Raw genomic sequence first — 18,453 nt, 5'->3', positions numbered from 1 at the left:
GCACTTCGTTTTTATTTTCTATTTCGTTTTTCTATTTCTTATGTAAAGTAGTATTTATTGTTACACTAGGTCTCTATTGCTCGTAGCTTGACTGTTCTCTCCCTTGTATGTCGCTTTGGACAAAAGCGTCTGGCTCGCTTTCCGCTTTGACATGACTCGTTTACGAGTTGCTTTCGTGTAGATTCGGTCGATTCCGACTGCACACGTCACTACGGTTGCATGCCCTTATAAGGAGCTGGCGGGGCGTGTGTGTATGCAAATTCAGGAGCACGAGAATGCGCTTTCAATTTAAGAAAACTCTTCCGGTGCGTAGGATCACATGTTCAAGCGTTCATGAATTTGTCGGATGTCTTTTTCTTACGTTGTTTTTCCGAAGCCAGTAAGAAACATTTCAGAAGAAACTTCAGAAAATGTTCGAGAATGAGGCCCAATGTGACTAAGTTTGAATTAAATGGGCTTTTGTTGCAATTGAATCACATTTTCCTATTAAAGTTGCCCTGAGAACTGTTTTGATCCCACAGCTTTTCACAACTATTTATTGATTGAGTGTCCATTTTCAATTCTGATAAGTGAAGAAACATTTTGTCTGATTTTTGAATTGGTTTAGAAGCACAACACTAATATACAGACAGCAGCAGTGTCCTTTTCATTGAGCTTGTAGTCACTGGTGTCTGTTTTCCCATTAAGGCTCAACAGCTGTGGGCTCACTGAAAGGAGCTGTGCAGCACTGGCATGTATCCTCTGCAAACCATCTTCAAAACTGACAAATGTGGATCTCAGTGACAACAGTATTGGAGGTATTGGGGTCCAAGAACTCTGTAGTGGACTGGAGAACCCAAACTGTGAACTGGAGAGACTCAGGTAAGACATTTTGATTCTTCAGTATTCCTTAATAATGAGCTTTGAGAGACATTTTGTACATTTTAATACACTTTTTCAAATTTTCATGAAAAGTTTCAGCACACAGAGACTTGAAGATCCTCCCTTTCAATGATAAAAGCTCACTGAATGAACTGCAGAGGTTGTCTCAATTAATTAAACTAATATTAAGTACATTTTGGGACAAACGCTCAGATGGAAATAAAATGTCAAGAGTATCATATATAAAGTATATTTATATTAAGTCATTGGCTACTGTGGTAAGTGTTATTATAAATAGATGTGCTAACAGTAAACTGAGATGAAACATGTTTTTTCTCCTTCTCTCTACAGCCTGTCAAACTGCAGTATTACAGAGGAAGGCTTCAGTTCTCTTGCATCAGCACTGAGATCAAACCCCTCACACATGAGAGAGCTGTGGCTGAGTGGGAGTAAAGCAGGAGACTCAGGAGTGAAGCATCTTTCTTCTCTTCTGGAGGATCCCAACTGTAAACTGGAGAAACTAGTGTGAGTATCACAAGACCAAATACTGAGTTGATATCAGTGAATTTGACATTGATAGTGAACTGTCATGCTCTTCACATGTAAAGGGTCATTATTAATTCAGCAGTAAACACTGCATATCACTCTATCACTCCTTGTCCATCCTCATAAGACAAACTCATTACACAAACACTCACACACACACACTCACTTACAAACACACACACAGAGGCAGCCGGGCCTTACGCAAAGTGGAACAGAGCAGTCAGAAACAGGTGTTGCGGTGAATTGAACTGAGGAGTTTATTTTATAAACTGAGGGGGAGAAGGGAGGGGACGCAAAAAGGTAACTAAAAAAAGTCACCGGATTGGCAGTTGGCGTCAGGGGCTCCGTCGGGCTCTTCCTGAGGCGAGAGAGAGAGACAGAAATTATTCCTCTTCAAGAAAACAAAAGGCAGGCCGTGGGCCTTTTACCTTGAGACTGGCTTAGAAGGCATCTAGTTCCCACTCCTCCGTAGCTCGCCAGTCTGGCTTCAGTTCTTTTTCTTCTTTTTAGTTTTATAGCGGTTGGCAAGCAACTTTTAGTGTGCATTATCACCACCTTCTGTACTGGAGTGTGGATCTGAACACCCTGACTAAATCCTATAAAATAAACCTGTTTTTTTTTTCAGAAAATGAAAAATAAAATTAAAACAAATATCTCCAGAGTTTCTTTGAAGTATGTTGGCTAAATTCATTACAACTTTTTCCTGTTTCAGGAGGCTACAAAGTATATTTCTCTGCCGCTGATACATTGGACACTGCTCTACTACATGCTCTATGGTCTCTTGACTACATCCGCAAACACAGAGTCCATCAGCATGTTTATTAATTTTTACTAGGGTGTTATTGAGTGCCACATGTCCAAATCTCATTTTGGAGATGATGTTTTTCCCCCTGATTATTCCTTACAGTACTCCTGCTACCCCCAACTCTTCTTTGAATTTTGTACAAATTCCTTCCTGTGCTTTCATGGTCCCGCACGTATTGCCATATATCTCCAACCTTGATCTTAATGATGCTTCTTACTTCTGCTTTACTGTGATGTTCATTGATCTCTACTTCTTGTTTCAATACTGCCTGTTTTGCATAGCTATCAGCTGGAACCCACCCAAAGTAAATTCTGATTCCTGACTTCTGCATTTGATTTGCTAACTGCAACACCTCATACACAATATCTGGCCTTGATATAGAGTGCATATTTTTTTACGAGACTAGAGCTGAACTGCAGTCAGACTATATTGCCACACATTTAGGCTGCTAATTCAGCTGTAAACACAGCCAAGTCATCAGTCATCCTTTTCATCACTTTTACATTTAGCTTTGGGACTACAAAAGCCACCCCCACTTTACTGCCTATTTTAGATGCATCTGTATACACCTGGATGCTATCAGGATACTGCACCCTACAGTGCATTTCAACCGTGCTTTCATCCACCCACCCCCATTCTCCCTACGGTCTAATAGAGAGCAATCTACTAGCATCTATGGAGGAACCCTGGAATACATCACAGTCGAACTTACGCTCAACTCAGAAACTTCCATTCCCTGCACAGTTTGCTCTATTGTCCACCCTCAAAACTTGAGCTCTGCTTCTTTTCCTTCTCCTGACAGGGAAGCAAAACTTTTTTACATGGGTGATCACTATTGTGCCCCTTAAGATTAGTCCAGTAAACCAAACGCCAATTGTTCCCTTCTCAGTCTTAGTGGCATTTCACCCATTTCTACCTGTATTGCTGCCACAGGAGTGGTCTTGAACACTCCACAACACACTCTCAGGGCTTTATACTGGACTACATCAAGTTTCATCAAATGGCTCACTGCAGCAGACCCATAAATAAAACACCCATAGTCAATCACAGACCTAATTAATCCTGTGTAAATTGCTCTTAATGCAGTCCTGTTTGCCCCCCAATCAACACCCCTCAAACACCTCATGCTGATAATGCTGCCCTGAGGAATATCATTCTCTACCTCATACTGTGTACTAAGACCTCCAATAATCCTAACTGCTATTTTCCTTTCTGATAGAAAATCCTTAATCCAGCAAAGCACTTTCCCTGTTATTCCCAACTGTTTTAGCTTAATAAGTAGGCCCTGCTTCCACACCATATCATAAGCTTTTTCAATATAAAAAAATACCGCCACCACAGTCTCCCTATTTACCTGGGCTTTCCGAATGTCATGTTCCAGACATACCATGGGATCCATAGTGCTCCTACCCCTTCTGAAACCACTCTGATATACATTAATCATACCTTTAGTCTCAAGATAATAGACTAACCTATCATTAACCATCCTTTCCATAACTTTCCCCATTTGAGAGGTCAATGCTATTGGTCTATAAATGTCAGGTAGTGGAGGATCCTTTCCTGGCTTCTTTATGGGAATGACTACTGACTCTTTCCAGCAACTTGGAATAATGCCCTCCTGCCCCACCTTGTTAAATAATTTGACTAGAACTTCGTTTCCTCTTTCCCCAAGGTTTTCCAACATCCCATAGCAGATGCTATCCAGACCTGGCGTAGATTTGCCTAACTTTCTTAGTGCATTATTAAGCTCTGTAACTGAGAACAGCGTATCCAGCATTCCTCCCTCTTCACTACTCCCCGCTCCCTCATCTAGAAGTACATTAGAATACCTAGCCACAGTGTCTGCCCTTCCCTCCTTCTCCACTTGGCTAAGATTGTCTGAACTATGCACCTTCACTAAAGCTTTGGCTATCAGCTCTGCTTTTCCCTCACTACTTGTCACCATACTATCACCATCTTGCATCACTGGATACCCATAACTTCTACCACACCCTCTCATCATCCTAATCATTCCCCAAACTCTTTCTATAATGTATGTGTAATGACATTAGCAACTGTGAACTGGAGAAACTAGAGTGAGTATCACAAGACCAAATACTGAGTTGCTATCAGTGAATTTGACAGTGATGGTGAACTGTCATGATCTTCACATGTAAAGGGTCACTATTAATTCAGCAGTAAGCACTTTATATCAATCTATCACTCCTTGTCCATCTTCATAAGACAAACTCATTACACACACACACACACACACTCACTTACACACACACACACACACACACACACACACACACACAAACACACAGAGAGAGACACATACTTGCAAACACATATATATATACACACACACTTACACACTGACTTACAAACACACACACACTTACACGTCCCCCCTATCCACACACACACACTTACCCCCCCCCTCCCCCACACACTCACTTACCAACACAGAGACACACACACTTACAGACACTGCACACACACAGACACACACTTACAAGCACTCAAACACACATACAGAAAACAAATGTTTTCCTTTTCTTTCTACAGCCTCTCAAACTGCAGTATTACAGAGGAAGGCTTCAGTTCTCTTGCATCAGCACTGAGATCAAACCCCTCACACATCAGAGAGCTGTGGCTGAGTGAGAATAAAGCAGGAGACTCAGGAGTGAAGCATCTTTCTTGTCTTCTGGAGGATCCCAACTATAAACTGGAGAAACTAAGGTGAGTATCACAAGACCAAATACTGAGTTGATATCAGTGAATTTGACGGTGCTAGTGAAATGTCATGCTCTTCACATGTAAAGGGTCACTATTAATTCAGCAGTAAACACTTCTTATCACTCTCCTTCTCCATCTTTATTACACACACACACACATTTGATTAATTTATTTGGAATGACCAATACTGATTACAACACCACAGCATCCAAATATTAATAAAGAGTCTATTATGTCTCACACAACAATACAAACACTGTGCAAGTAAACACTTTATATCAATCTATCATTCCTTGTCCATCTTCATAAGACTCATTACACAAACACACTCACTTACACACACTCACACACACTTACAAACACACACACACACACACACACACACACACAAACACAGAGAGACACATACTTACAAACAAACACACACACCCACACACACACACACACACAGATGCACTTAACAACACAGAGACACACACACTTACAGACACACACACACACACACACACACACACAGACACACACTTACAAACACTCAGAAAAACAAATGTTTTCCTTTTCTTTGTACAGCCTCTCAAACTGCAGTATTACAGAAGTGGGCTTCAGTTCTCTTGCATCAGCACTGAGATCAAACCCCTCACACATCAGAGAGCTGTGGCTGACTGGGAGTAAAGCAGGAAACTCAGGAGTGAAGCATCTTTCTTCTCTTCTGGAGGATCCCAACTGTAAACTGGAGAAACTAGAGTGAGTATCACAAGACCAAAAGGGTCACTATTAATTCTGGAGTAAACACTTCTTATCACTCTCCTTTTCCATCTTTATCACACACACACACATACACTTACACACACTTACAGACACACACACAAGCTGGAGGACAATGAGAGGATACGTTCATGCTTATAAAAACATGCAAGTGATTTTAAATCCTACGTAAGAGAGACACCAACCTGGAATGAACCTGCTCAGGTGGCAGTGGAAAGACTCCAGGGATGTGGACCCTCTGGCACAGCGGTACCTGGTCAGGATGACGCCCCCCTTGGTGGTGGTGGTGCCTACCTCAGTGTACAGCTGCACACCTGGCATGTCCTGGATGCACCTGAGGTGACGGTTCTGCACACGCCAAATGTGCTCCAAGCGCACCTGGTCCAGCAGTGACACACCCATGAGGTCTCCAGTTCCTGCAGCAGCCACTCAATAAGGCTGATGGTGGCCTCCACCCCCACGGCTGAGCTCCTGTCCACCAGAAGATCAGTAAGGGCTGGCACACCCTCCTGCCAGAGCTGCTCCCTCGTCATCTGGTGCAACAGAGCGAGGTCCCTTTGGATCCCACTCGAGCTGCATGCAGACAGGCAGCCCATGAAGGTGGGGTAGAGCATCGGTGGTGCAGACAGTGCCAGATGTCCAGCCATAGGTGGAGGGCTGGCCACTCTGCAGACCTGGTCTGCAGCTTGCTCGCCCCCTCACTCACGCAGCAGCTACAGTCAATTCAATTCAATTCAATTTTATTTATATAGCGCCATAACAATACAATTGTCTCTAGGCGCTTTACAGAGCCCAGAGCCTGAACCCCCTTAGTGCAAGCACATTGGCAACACGGGCAAGAAAAAACTCCCTGTTAGTCAGGAAGGAACCTTAAGCAGAACCACGACACATAAGGGGGGACCCATCTGCTTGAGGTCGGCCGGGTGGAGATAGGAAGGGGGGATGGGGGAGGGTTGTGTGGCAGAAGGGGATGGGAAACAACAGGTGTTGTACATATCCTGCATTTGGTAGGTGTACATAATATATATACAGACATCCGGTGGTAAATACATGATACAAACAAGACCAGTTTAGTGGGTATACACTGTGCTCAAAGGTTTGCTGTTACAGGGGTAAGGGGAGTAGGAGCAGAGAAACATTTTGATGGTGGCGATGTTATATATTGTATATAAATGCTAGCATAGGGTATGAGGTAGAGTAAGTGTACGGCAGTGCGGTGGCGGTGGGTGCAATTGGCAGAGGGTTTCTACGGGTAGACCGGGTGGAGAGACTACAGCAGCGTCCCATAGCGAAGATAGTCTGGATTAGGAGAGAAAGAAAAAGAACAGTGAGTGGGTAGAGTTTGGCTGTCCATATGCGTAGTTGAGGAGTAGTGGGGGTGAGGAGCAATGTTTCCACTTCCATCAGCAATTGGAACATGCTATAAGAGAGAGAGAACATTTTTGTTAGTAGACATTTATTCCAGAAACAGATAAGGAGATACCTTTGGGTAGTAGATTTACAGTAGGCAATATGGCCATTTTATCAGTATTATTATAAGCATTAGCAATATTTATATATTATATTATTTAATATATTATTTAGATTTTAGTCCAGTTTAGTTGATTAGGGGGGTATTACATGTGTTTAGATTTGTTTGGTTTATGTAATTTTGTCTTACACTAGCATCTGTTTACCTATCTACCAAGTGGTCCATGGAAAGCATCACAGGATTGAGAGAACTAAGAGGTGCGCCACCGGGTCTGGCAGGACAGCCTCCCTGCCGTGTCTGGCATTGTCTCTCTCACCCGCTCAGCCCCCAGGCCCAACTAAGCAGGACAGGGGCAGAGCGGGTGTGTATCTATTTTTTTTTTTTTTTTTTTTAAGTCCACCAATGGGTTTCTGATGTTCTTAATTGTCCTTTAAGGGTTGGCCTAGATTCTAGGTGTATGTTTCGGTTTTTTGACCTTTAAGTACACCTTTCTAAAGTGCCCTCAATGTAGGTTTTGGTTTAATTTTGTCTCACACTAGCATCTGTTTACCTATCTACCAAGTGGCCCTATGGAAAAGCATCACAGGAGTGAGGGATGAGAGGCGCGCCACCAAAATGGGCAGGGTAACCTCCATGCTGGGATTGGCCTTGTTGTCTCTCCCCCCTGCTCAGCCCCTAGGCTTAGTTGACGCAATTACTTATGGCTACAGTCCACGTATAGCAGGACTGGGGTTGGAACAGCTGCTTGGCGGTACCACTCCATCACACCAGACACCATCCTGTCCACGACACTGGTCAGGCCAGCCGACCAGCCAATGGAGGTCACCCAAAGAGCTTTCCCCCTGCCATGGCCAGCCAGCTTCTTTGTGATATGAAATTTGATGAGAGCGGTGTTTAAGATTACACACTTTTTAATAAAAACATGTCATGGTTAATTACTTTGCCAAGTAGTTTGAGGAGTTGCTAGCTTCAGCAGAGAGATGAGTAGCGTTTCACAGTTTGAGCATTGTTCTGCGTAACTTGGTAACGTAACGTCATCCAATTTCACGATGGAGAGAAAGGCTGTGATTGGCCAACGTCCATTGTCACCCCGCGGCTGGATTGGCTCAGATCCAATCTGACATTGGACAGCGAAGGCCAGGATTGGCCAGGGAGAACCGACTATTCTAAGCCAAGTAGAGCAAAAATGTAGGATCCAAATGCAGATATTGTCTTTTAATATAATCCAAAGCTCCGAAGGTGCAGACAAAAACAAAAGGTAAGAATATATCTAAAGCTCAGAAGATCCAGTGTAAGAAAACAGAAAGCATCTCGGGGGCAAAAAATAGGGCAGATAACTCCAGGAATTCTGGACATTAGACATGCCAGGAAAACATGGCTCAGGCAGCTAACAGCAAAACAAACCAAGAAGAAAATCAAGAAGGTCCAAAAACGTGCAGGTAAGACCAAAAGGGAAATTCCAGCGTGCTGAATGACTGAAACACTAGACCAAAGACTCAGTGATGAGAATGCCAAAAGGCCAGGTAGAAATACCTTGAGTAATTGGTCACGTGACTGTCTGGTGAACAGGTGACTAAAAAAATAGAAGGAAAATAAACAAAAGCAGGAAGTAAAACCCAAAGGTGAGAGGTCAAGACTGAGGCACATGGCCAACAAAAACAAACAAACAAACAAACAAAGCACATGGAAAAACAAAACCAGGCAGAGAGTCCTTGGCGGTGTCTACAAGCCAGAAAATATCCCAACTCACGACATAAAGACCATAATCTCGCCATACCTGAAAGACCGATACACAAATAATGAACAAAATCTGATGTCTGATGTCATATACGGTGACATTATGCATCTTGAAGGGAAAGCATAATGCATAGGCCAGTATTCCTATGAATTATAAACACACACACACACACACTTTTTACAACACACATACAACTCTTTTTTCTTTTCTTTTAACATACATCTTTATTTATATCATAAAAGTTCTCAAATTGTGACTATTAACTCATTGTCTATTATTTTAATTGCTATATTAAGTGTTAATAGAAGTGCCAACAGTAAACTGAGATGAAACATGTTTTTTCTCCTTTTCTCTACAGCCTGTCAAACTGCAGTATTACAGAGAAGGGCTTCAGTTCTCTTGCATCAGCACTGAGATCAAACCCCTCACACATCAGAGAGCTGTGGCTGAGTGAGAATAAAGCAGGAGACTCAGGAGTGAAGCATCTTTCTTCTCTTCTGGAGGATCCCAACTCAAAACTGGAGAAACTACAGTGAGTATCACAAGACCAAATACTGAGTTGATATCAGTGAATTTGACAGTGATGGTGAATCGCCATGCTCTTCACATGAAAAGGGTCATTATTAATTGAGCAGTAAACACTTCATATCACTCTCTTTTTCCATCTTTCACACACACACACACACACACACACACACACACACACACACACACTCACTGAAAGAACGGCACCAGGTCATACAAAACTTTTATCAAGTATATTTTGGGACAATCGCTCAGATGAAAATAAAATGTTTAGAGAATCACAAAACCACAAGATCACAAACTATTTAATTGAAAATCTGGATGACTCAGACATGTTTATATCTGAGTATATGTTTCAAAATAATTGTGCTCAGTTAATTAACAATGGGACCTTGACCATAGCACCATGCATTTAAAACTGTGAACTGCATTTTGGGCGGGAATACCACCTCAGTGTGCATTATTTTCAACCTTTCAAATGATCTGTCATCCAATATACCTCACGTCGTAAACTGCTGATCCCTTCAATTTGGCTACAAAAATGGTCTTACTTTAAATACACTGTAAATGTCTTGTTGTGTTTGCCTTGACCAAATTATGACTATATTTTCACTTTAGACTCTCAGACTGCAGTATCACAGAGGAGGGCTATGCTAGTCTGGCTTCAGCCTTGAGGTTAAATCCCAATCATCTCACAGAGCTGGATCTCAGAGGAAATGATCCAGGGGAATCAGGAGTGAAACTGCTTTTAGACCTAAAGGAGGACCCGCAGTGTAAACTGACAAATCTCAGGTAAATGTATATCAAGAATATTACACAGCTGTTCTGTTTTTCAAAGAGTTCAAATCCTGCACATGGACATACAAGGTGTGGGTTTTAAATAATGAGACTGTTATTACGAGTATACACAGTGCATCCGGAAAGTATTCACAGCGCTTCACTTTTTCCACATTTTGTTATGTTACAGCCTTATGCTCAAATCGTTTAAAGTCATTTTTTCCCTCATCAATCTACACTCAATACCCCATAATTTTTTGCAAATTTATCAAAAATAAAGAACAAAAATACAACATGTACATAAGTATTCACAGCCTTTGCTGAACACTTTGTTGAAGCACCTTTGGCAGCAATTACAACCTCAAGTCTTTTTGAGTATGATGCTACAAGCTTGTGATAGTATTCATTTTACACCATATATTTGGAGACCCAGTCTTAGTTATGATCAGTCAGGAAACAGGTTTAATCTTGTACAATGGTGGCCATTCCAAGGGAGACAAAGCCTGAAGTCCCACTCATAACTTCACCTCAGACTCATCTGATTATCCAGTGAAAGATTGCAGTTAAATGCACTCAGTATAAGGGGTGTCACCCTCTATTCATTAGGCCTTGGAGACACTGAGTCTGTGAGGCCATTTGCTTCACAGAGGAAATGGGCACGATCTCCAGCTGAGCTCCAAGGGATCTGAACTCACAGGCTTCACACCTACCCCAGGTCAATCAGAAATGCTTACATTCTAAATTATGTCTAAATGAAAGCACAATTACAACTAGATATAATATGTATTGACTATGGTATATCATTATGAACTCTAAATCTTAATTTCTGGTTCCTTCACTTGGCACACCTATTTTTGGGCAGTTTCTCCCATTCTTCTTTGCAGGACCTCTTAAGCTCCATCAGGTTGGATGGGGAGCGTCGGTGCTCATGTGATTTTTTTTTTTTTTCATTTTTAAAAGATTTGCAAAAATTTCAAAAAACCTTTTTCTTTTCATTGTGTGTAGAATTTTTAGGAAAAAAATGAATTTAATCCATTTTGGAATAAGGCTGTACCATAACAAAATGTGGAAAAAGTGAAGCGCTGTGAATACTTTCCGTATGCACTGTACGAGTTCTATGAGTATAATTAGTATTTTTCATTACGATTGACATATAGCATTAGTCTCATTATTTAATAGCCACTGTAGCAGCAATTTCTAATTGCCTACCACGGGTGGCTGAGATGGATTTGGTTCTGACGCGTGTAGGAAAGATGAGAAGTAGAGGTGAGTCCAGTTGGTCCCTTTGACCGTTTATTGTAGAATGGTGGATAACAAGTTGTTGGAAATAAAATAAAAGATATTAAACTAAAGAGTCTTTCGTAAGGCACATGGTTCCTTTGCAAACGTCCTGGCACACGGTCAAAAAACTGTTGCCTTCCTCAGCCACGCCCAGATGCTCTGGCTGCTGGATTTTAAGGCCTTTCCCCCTTGGGCTCCACCTTCAGCCTCTCAGGTAAAGTTCAGGTGTCCTCTAGATGGGGTAAAAACACCTACGGCCATAGTGTCACTCATCCATTCTTACACACACACACACTTGCACATACTAATAAAGAGAGATAACATAAGAATCAACATAAAGGTTAATTTGGCTCCTACATACCGGCCCCTAATTGTGTTTGTAGAGGCAAAGACAATTATTTACATTACAAAGGAGCCATTTCTATTCGCAGTTTAGGTATTTTCAATCATTAGGCAATCTTATTATGATCTCAAAATATAAACTCAAAGTGAATAAATTCACTTATCTTGAACTCTTTCGGCGTTCATGGTTTTACCTTACAGTCATCACCCTCGAGCAGTAAACAGATTTTGGACACTGGCCTCTCCAGTACACTCGTCCTAGTTTGCAGCTTCACTACACGGACATGGCCTCTGGCATCAGGCTTGGCCTCTAAGACTCTTCCCAGTAGCCAGGAGCTGCGAAGAGCGTTGTTATCTGCTATTAGTACAATGTCGCCTGGGACGAAGTTTCTTCTGGTTCTTGACCACTTTTGTCTTTCCTGGAGGAGAGGGAGGTATTCTAGCAGCCATCTCTTCCAGAATAGCTCGGCTATATACTGGACCTGTCTCCAGCGTCTTCTGTGGTAAAGGTCAGAACTTGAAAAGACTCCAGGGGGCAGAAGTGGGTTAGTTCTGTACAGAAGTATGTGATTTGGAGTTAGGGCTTCTAAATCTTGTGGGTCATCAGATACTTTTGTAATAGGCCGGCTGTTGAGAATTGCCTCAACTTCACAGAAAACAGTGGTTAGGCCTTCATCATCTAAAGTTTGCTGCTTCAATACTGAACATAGGACATGCCTTACCATTCGGATGTTAGAGTTTGTTGGATCTTTCTGTGTTCGATGGCTTGAAGTGCTTCTCTCAGCTCTCTCTCTGCACCTACAAGGTTAGTGCCATGATCGGATCTCATGTGTTGTGCTGGGCCTCTTCGACACAAAAAACGTCTGATGGCATTGATGCACGAGTCTGTGGTTAAAGAACAGGCCACCTCCAGATGTACTGCTCGGCTGGTCATACAGGTAAAGATGACGCCATACCTTTTCAGCATGCTCCTGCCCCTTCTCACCTCAAAAGGGCCGAAGTAGTCAAGACCAACGTTCGTGAATGGTGGCAAGTCTGTGACAAGTCTTTCACCTGGCAGATCAGCCATCTTTTGTTCACCAGGTTTTCCTCTGTTCTTTCTGCAAGTCACACAGTGAGAGAGAACCTTCCGTGCAGCAGTGTTTGCATTTACAATCCAGTATGTTTTTCGTACCTGGGATAGCATATGGTTCCTTCCTCCATGTCCAGTTTGAGCATGGATGTAGCGCAGGATCAGAGTGGACACGTGGTGGTCTTTGGCCAGAATGGCAGGGTGTTTCCTTTCCTCTGGCATTGCTGATCTCCTCAGACGCCCACCCACTCTGAGAATGCCACCATCCAGCATCGGATCCAGTCTGTAGATGCTGCTGCCTTTTCTCACACAGGATGCTCCCTCTTGCAGCATGCTGATTTCCTGTGGGAAACTTTGTCTCTGCACATAGGTAAGTATTGCATTTTCTGCTCCTTTTAGATCTTCAACTGTTATTGATTCTTTCATGCTAATCTTGACAGACCTTGTGTTTATTCTGGTTGCCCTTTGATACTTACAGTCGTCCTTTGAGTCCTTTCTTTTCTGCACCAAGTGCCTCAATGCATCCTTCACCTTCATTATCCATGCAACAGCTACTCTCAACTTCAGCCAATCTGAAAAGTAATTGAGTAACTTGTCTGTGGGCCTTTCCTCACATGTCTGCATGATGGAATTAACTGTTACAGATTTTCTGACCTCTTGGTCATCCGTACAAAGCTGACTCCTGTCTATTGGTTCATTTGGCCAATCCTCTTCTGATGACCAGAGGAACTCTGGTCCACAGATCAATCTTTGATTTCTCATGAAGCTCTCTGCACTCACACGGTTGTTAGGCATTGTCACCTTATCAGCTTTAAAAGGTAAGTTAATGCAGTAGTGACCCTCTATCACTTTAACAGATGCATTGGCAATGTTCAAGAACTTCTTGTCATCTACTGACATTTCACTTTTTTCATCATAGACTCTCTCATTGAAATCAGTGTTGTATTGACTCACCAGAAGTTCTTGCAGGTTAACCAGGGAGATCCTATTAGCAGTCACTGTGGCCTTGTCCACACCTTTACTGCATCCTCCCAATGGACCATTGACTACCCATCCTAGTAGGGTTCTTACAGCATAGGGCCCATCTTCTTGTGAGTTGATCACCTGCCAGGGTTCCATCAAATTTGCTGCATTCATGCCAATGAGTAAATCAATGCCAGAGTCTATTTGGAGTAATTGGACTTCACTGATATAAGGCCATTTCCTTAAATCCGCCTGTGTTGGGATGTCGTCCTTTGTCACCGGCATAGACCTTTGAGTGAAGACTTCAGGTAAAGGAAGGAAGTTGTTGCCTTCGAGTTCGCTCACTTCTAGACCTGACACCAACGTGCTCTTGACAGGCCGTTCTTGTGACATTGTCTTTAGCAAAACAGTTGTTGGTTTCCCTTCCAGGCTCAATTTCTGCGCCAGCCTCTCCGTGCAGAATGTTGCTGAACTGCCCGGATCGAGAAAAGCATAAGTTTGAATGATCCTGTTGCCTTTCACAGACTTCACTTGAACAGGTAAGATTGAAAGTGCACATTTAGAGTTCCCGGCCCCATTATGCCGACAAACATTGGACTTCACCTCTTTGATGTTCTCTGGTGGCTCTGCTGACTTTATGGTCTCACCTTTGACCTGAAAGTTGATGTGAAGCACACTGGGATGCATTCGGTTGCAGATGTTGCATGACAGACGCCCTGCATGGCAGTCTTTGCTTCTGTGTCCTGTACGCAAGCATCCAAAACAGAGTGCCTTTTCCTGTAAAAGATTCAACTTTTCCCTGTGTGTTTTCTTCTTGAAGTCAGAGCAGTGCTCTAGACTGTGAGCACCATCACAGCAGAGGCATGGGGATTTGACATCACTGTCCATATTTGAAGTCACTGGAGTGGTTACTGCTGCCACATTAGCTGCATAACTAACATTGGGCCTAAACATGGGCTTGCTTACCTCGGGCCTTTTACTCTTACTTGCAACTGACTCTTGGATATCTCCAAATACTGGGTTGGAACATATCTTTGCCTGTTTCTCAATGAACTGTACAAGATCTGCAAATGTAATCTTGCTGTTGCCATCCAGTTTCTCCTGAGCTTTAGTCCTCCACTTATCCCTAAACTTGAAGGGTAATTTCATGACTAAGGCTTTCAAGGTAGAGGCAACATTCAGTTCCTCCATGTAATCCAGCTTTGTCATGGCATTACAGCATCCTTTCAGAAACAGAGCATACTCATTCAAGGCCTTTGGGTCTTCAGGCTTCAGGATAGGCCAACTAAGAGCTTTCTCAATGTAAGCGGTGGAAATGTTATACTCATTGCCGAAATGTTCATGCAATAAGCGCTTAGCTCTGAGATAACCCTGATCTCCATCCATATGCTGACAGCTTTTTACTAGATCCCTAGCTTGGCCCTTTGTATATTGTTCAAGATAAAACAATCTGTCTTGTCCATTGTCTGTTTTACTCTCAATGTTATGTTCAAAGGAGTTCATAAATGACCTAAACTCTAAGATATCTCCATCAAAGACAGTAACCCTTTTAGGTGGCAATGTAGATAATTGCTGCTGTCTAAGAAGCATAGACGTGATTTCGTTTTGTCTATTCAAGATCGCAATTAGACTACTGGGAGCTACATTGTCCTGTAACGACCTGACCTGCTCTTGTTCAGGCAGCATAGGATCTGCCTGGGAGATTACAAGATCATCAACCAGCGGTCTGTATTCTGTACTGAGCTCAACTTTGTCAGAGTGATCAATGGCTTTCTCCCTAATAGGTTTCAAAATAGCATTACCTCGAGTTGCACGATCTGCCTGCATATTCAATGCAGACTGTGACCTTTGAGCTGGACCTACGGCCTCTGGGGTTTCCTGGAGTAACCAATGTCCTATATGGTCACCCAGTTCACCTTGTCTGCTGCTTGCTTGAAACAAAGGTACGTGTTTCGCTCTATCCTTTGGTCGAACAATCCTTTCTTCAAGCATGTTGGTTGTGAGAGCCACTTGTTGCAGTGTGTCCATGTTGGCGAGTTCCAGGTTCCTTTCCTCGAAGTACGCGTTCATGCCATCAGCTGGGGTAGAAGCCACTTGCTCCTCAGCACCAGCATACACTGCAAGCTTGGCATTTGTAGCAGACAATTCAGCCTCAAAATTCAAAGTCTCCATTTGCCTTCTAATTTCTTCTCTTTCCTTGGATAAAAGTTGTTCTTTTTCTTCTAAAGCATGCCTTTCTTTCATAGTAGCAGCCTTGGCTAAAAGTGCTGCCCTCTCAGCCTGTGCTACCAGACGAGCTGAGGATGAACTTGATCTTGAACTTTTAGATCCCCTACTAACTGAAGAGATGCTGTCCTTGGGACTAATTTCATCTTCTTTCTCTGCTGGTGGTGCAACTACAGGACAAGATTTAATCCATTTATCAGCCCCTTTCCTAAACTCCTCAATAACAATCCTCTTCGGTTCATACCACTGTCCTGTGTCTGTAACACATTCATCCTTTGACAGAAGCTCTTGATATTGTTTGTGCAATTCATCAAACTCCTCCAACACCTCTGTATATTTCTGTAGGTTCTCCTTTACTTGCTCCAGGTTTGCTGGATCAGACATGAGTTCCCTCATCTTATTCATTTTGCGAGTCAAAGCAGCCAATTTATTCTTTCTAACTTGTTTTGCTTCTTTCTTCTTATTTTCTAACTCAAACATTTCTTTTTGCTTTTCAGAGTCAACAGAAGTAACCGCATGGTCCGCCATATTGGAAACTGAACCTCTTTTCTCAACTTGACAAACTTAAAAGTCCTTTTTCTTCAAAAATATAACTCAATAATCCACAAAAGTGATTCTTCTTAAAACAATAAACAAGATTCCTTTCAAAGTTTTTTCGTAAACATACCGATTGCTGCGGATTCACTTGGATTCAACCTTCCACTCCAGAGTGGCACATGCCCTTGAATTCACACTCCCTTTGTTCCAGTATCCAATGCTGCTTTCTTCAAAGTACATCCATCCAAGGTAGTTTTTTGACTAATTGTAGCAGCAATTTCTAATTGCCTACCACGGGTGGCTGAGATGGATTTGGTTCTGACGCGTGTAGGAAAGATGAGAAGTAGAGGTGAGTCCAGTTGGTCCCTTTGACCGTTTATTGTAGAATGGTGGATAACAAGTTGTTGGAAATAAAATAAAAGATATTAAACTAAAGAGTCTTTCTTAAGGCACATGGTTCCTTTGCAAACGTCCTGGCACACGGTCAAAAAACTGTTGCCTTCCTCAGCCACGCCCAGATGCTCTGGCTGCTGGATTTTAAGGCCTTTCCCCCTTGGGCTCCACCTTCAGCCTCTCAGGTAAAGTTCAGGTGTCCTCTAGATGGGGGTAAAACACCTACGGCCATAGTGTCACTCATCCATTCTTACACACACACACACTTGCACATACTAATAAAGAGAGATAACATAAGAATCAACATAAAGGTTAATTTGGCTCCTACAGCCACACCTCATATGTTATTGTAGCGCCCTCAGCGCAAGATTATTGCCTGAAGTGAAAAATGCATCAAGTTTTGAGAAGTGTTCAGGGTTTAATTCATGAATAAGTACACCAGTTCTACCACTAAGTGGCAGCAGCGCGCTAGAAATGGTGGTTGCTGTATCCACGCTAACTCCTGCAGGAAGTAGAACAGTTCTCAGCAGGAGAAAGACATGGGCTGTTGTCCTGATGAACGTATTTGGCATGTTTTACAGTAAACATCAGTGAAATAAATGTATGTGGCATCAAGACAAAATCTAACTCTCAGTCTTTGAGTGTGGTACATTATCAAGCTGTTGACTTAGGGGCATCACTAATGACCATAGATGAACATCATGTAAGACCCTTTAAGAAAATGATTTATTTTGTTAATGCTTTTCTTTCATTGATAATGCTATGTGGTTGGAGTTCAAACTGTGTGCTGTTTGTGCTTGAAATAACTACAGTTACCATGATGCCTTTTCCCTTGTTTAGTAGCAATGTATGTTTCCGCTGGAATTCATTGTTTTTCAAGGTGGTACCCAATCCTGTGTGAGGACGAGAAGTCGTTTTTTTTATTGGAGCAAGTTGGATTTGTAGTAGGTGGCATGAATGGGTAGTCTTCTGTCTGTTAAGGAGAGGTTTAGCAGTATTAAGTTGTGTATTCAAAATAGACACGGGCAACAACGAGACCTGGGACTCCGCTCATTTTCATAGCAAGCGTTAGTTTACCTGTGTAACTTCGTCCACGGTGCCAGATGAAGAGAAGCTCAGAGCAAGTTTGGGCTGGGTTCACTGTCACAGAGCTGGGAGCTGAAGCTAATAAATTAGCATCCATGAACTTCATCCTGTCCGTCAAGCATCACGGACTACTGAGTAATTCGTGAGTAGCTGCTACGGAGTGTTTTGGTGACGGAAAAATGTTCGTGTCTCCCGTGTGTACAACTGTAACAGCGAGAGTGAACTTTTATTTAATATTTATTTGATTTCATTCTCCAATGGGAGTACAACGAACTCTGGATTTCCTCATGGTTCCCAAGGTAGTATTGCGAGCTTGCTAACGTGAACAGAGATTTGCCGAACTG

The 18,453-nt window shown here is 42.5% G+C and overlaps 2 protein-coding genes and 1 long non-coding RNA gene across 6 annotated transcripts in view; 2 read left to right on the top strand and 1 right to left on the bottom strand.

Moving 5' to 3' along the window:
• LOC105891632 (NLR family CARD domain-containing protein 3-like) overlaps positions 1 to 2,634 on the top strand; it is an 18,122-nt gene extending 15,488 nt beyond the window's left edge. For all 4 annotated transcript variants that reach the window (XM_031580258.2, XM_031580269.1, XM_031580264.1 and 1 more), the window contains one exon: positions 2,621 to 2,634. In XM_031580258.2, the coding sequence (XP_031436118.1) occupies positions 2,621 to 2,624 (4 nt within the window). In that variant the 3' untranslated portion in view covers positions 2,625 to 2,634. The remainder of the gene's footprint in view (positions 1 to 2,620) is intronic.
• A 7,548-nt stretch (positions 2,635 to 10,182) lies between these two features.
• LOC122133362 lies at positions 10,183 to 11,561 on the top strand. Its single transcript, XR_006152712.1, has 2 exons — positions 10,183 to 10,224; positions 10,816 to 11,561. It is a non-coding gene; the product is annotated as an uncharacterized LOC122133362 (long non-coding RNA).
• A 1,243-nt stretch (positions 11,562 to 12,804) lies between these two features.
• On the bottom strand, positions 12,805 to 17,346 carry LOC116223461. Its single transcript, XM_031580219.2, has 2 exons — positions 13,007 to 17,346; positions 12,805 to 12,932 (listed from the first exon to the last, which is right to left on the bottom strand). The coding sequence occupies exons 1-2, from the start codon at positions 16,619 to 16,621 to the stop codon at positions 12,909 to 12,911; spliced, it is 3,639 nt and encodes a 1,212-aa protein (XP_031436079.1). The 5' UTR covers positions 16,622 to 17,346; the 3' UTR covers positions 12,805 to 12,908.
• Between the last annotated feature and the right edge of the window lie 1,107 nt (positions 17,347 to 18,453).

Source organism: Clupea harengus, chromosome 2 (assembly GCF_900700415.2).
Source record: "Clupea harengus chromosome 2, Ch_v2.0.2, whole genome shotgun sequence".
NCBI classification, from domain to species: Eukaryota; Metazoa; Chordata; class Actinopteri; order Clupeiformes; family Clupeidae; genus Clupea; species Clupea harengus.
Note: the sequence above shows the minus strand (reverse complement) of the source record. Positions and strands in the feature narration are given on the sequence as shown.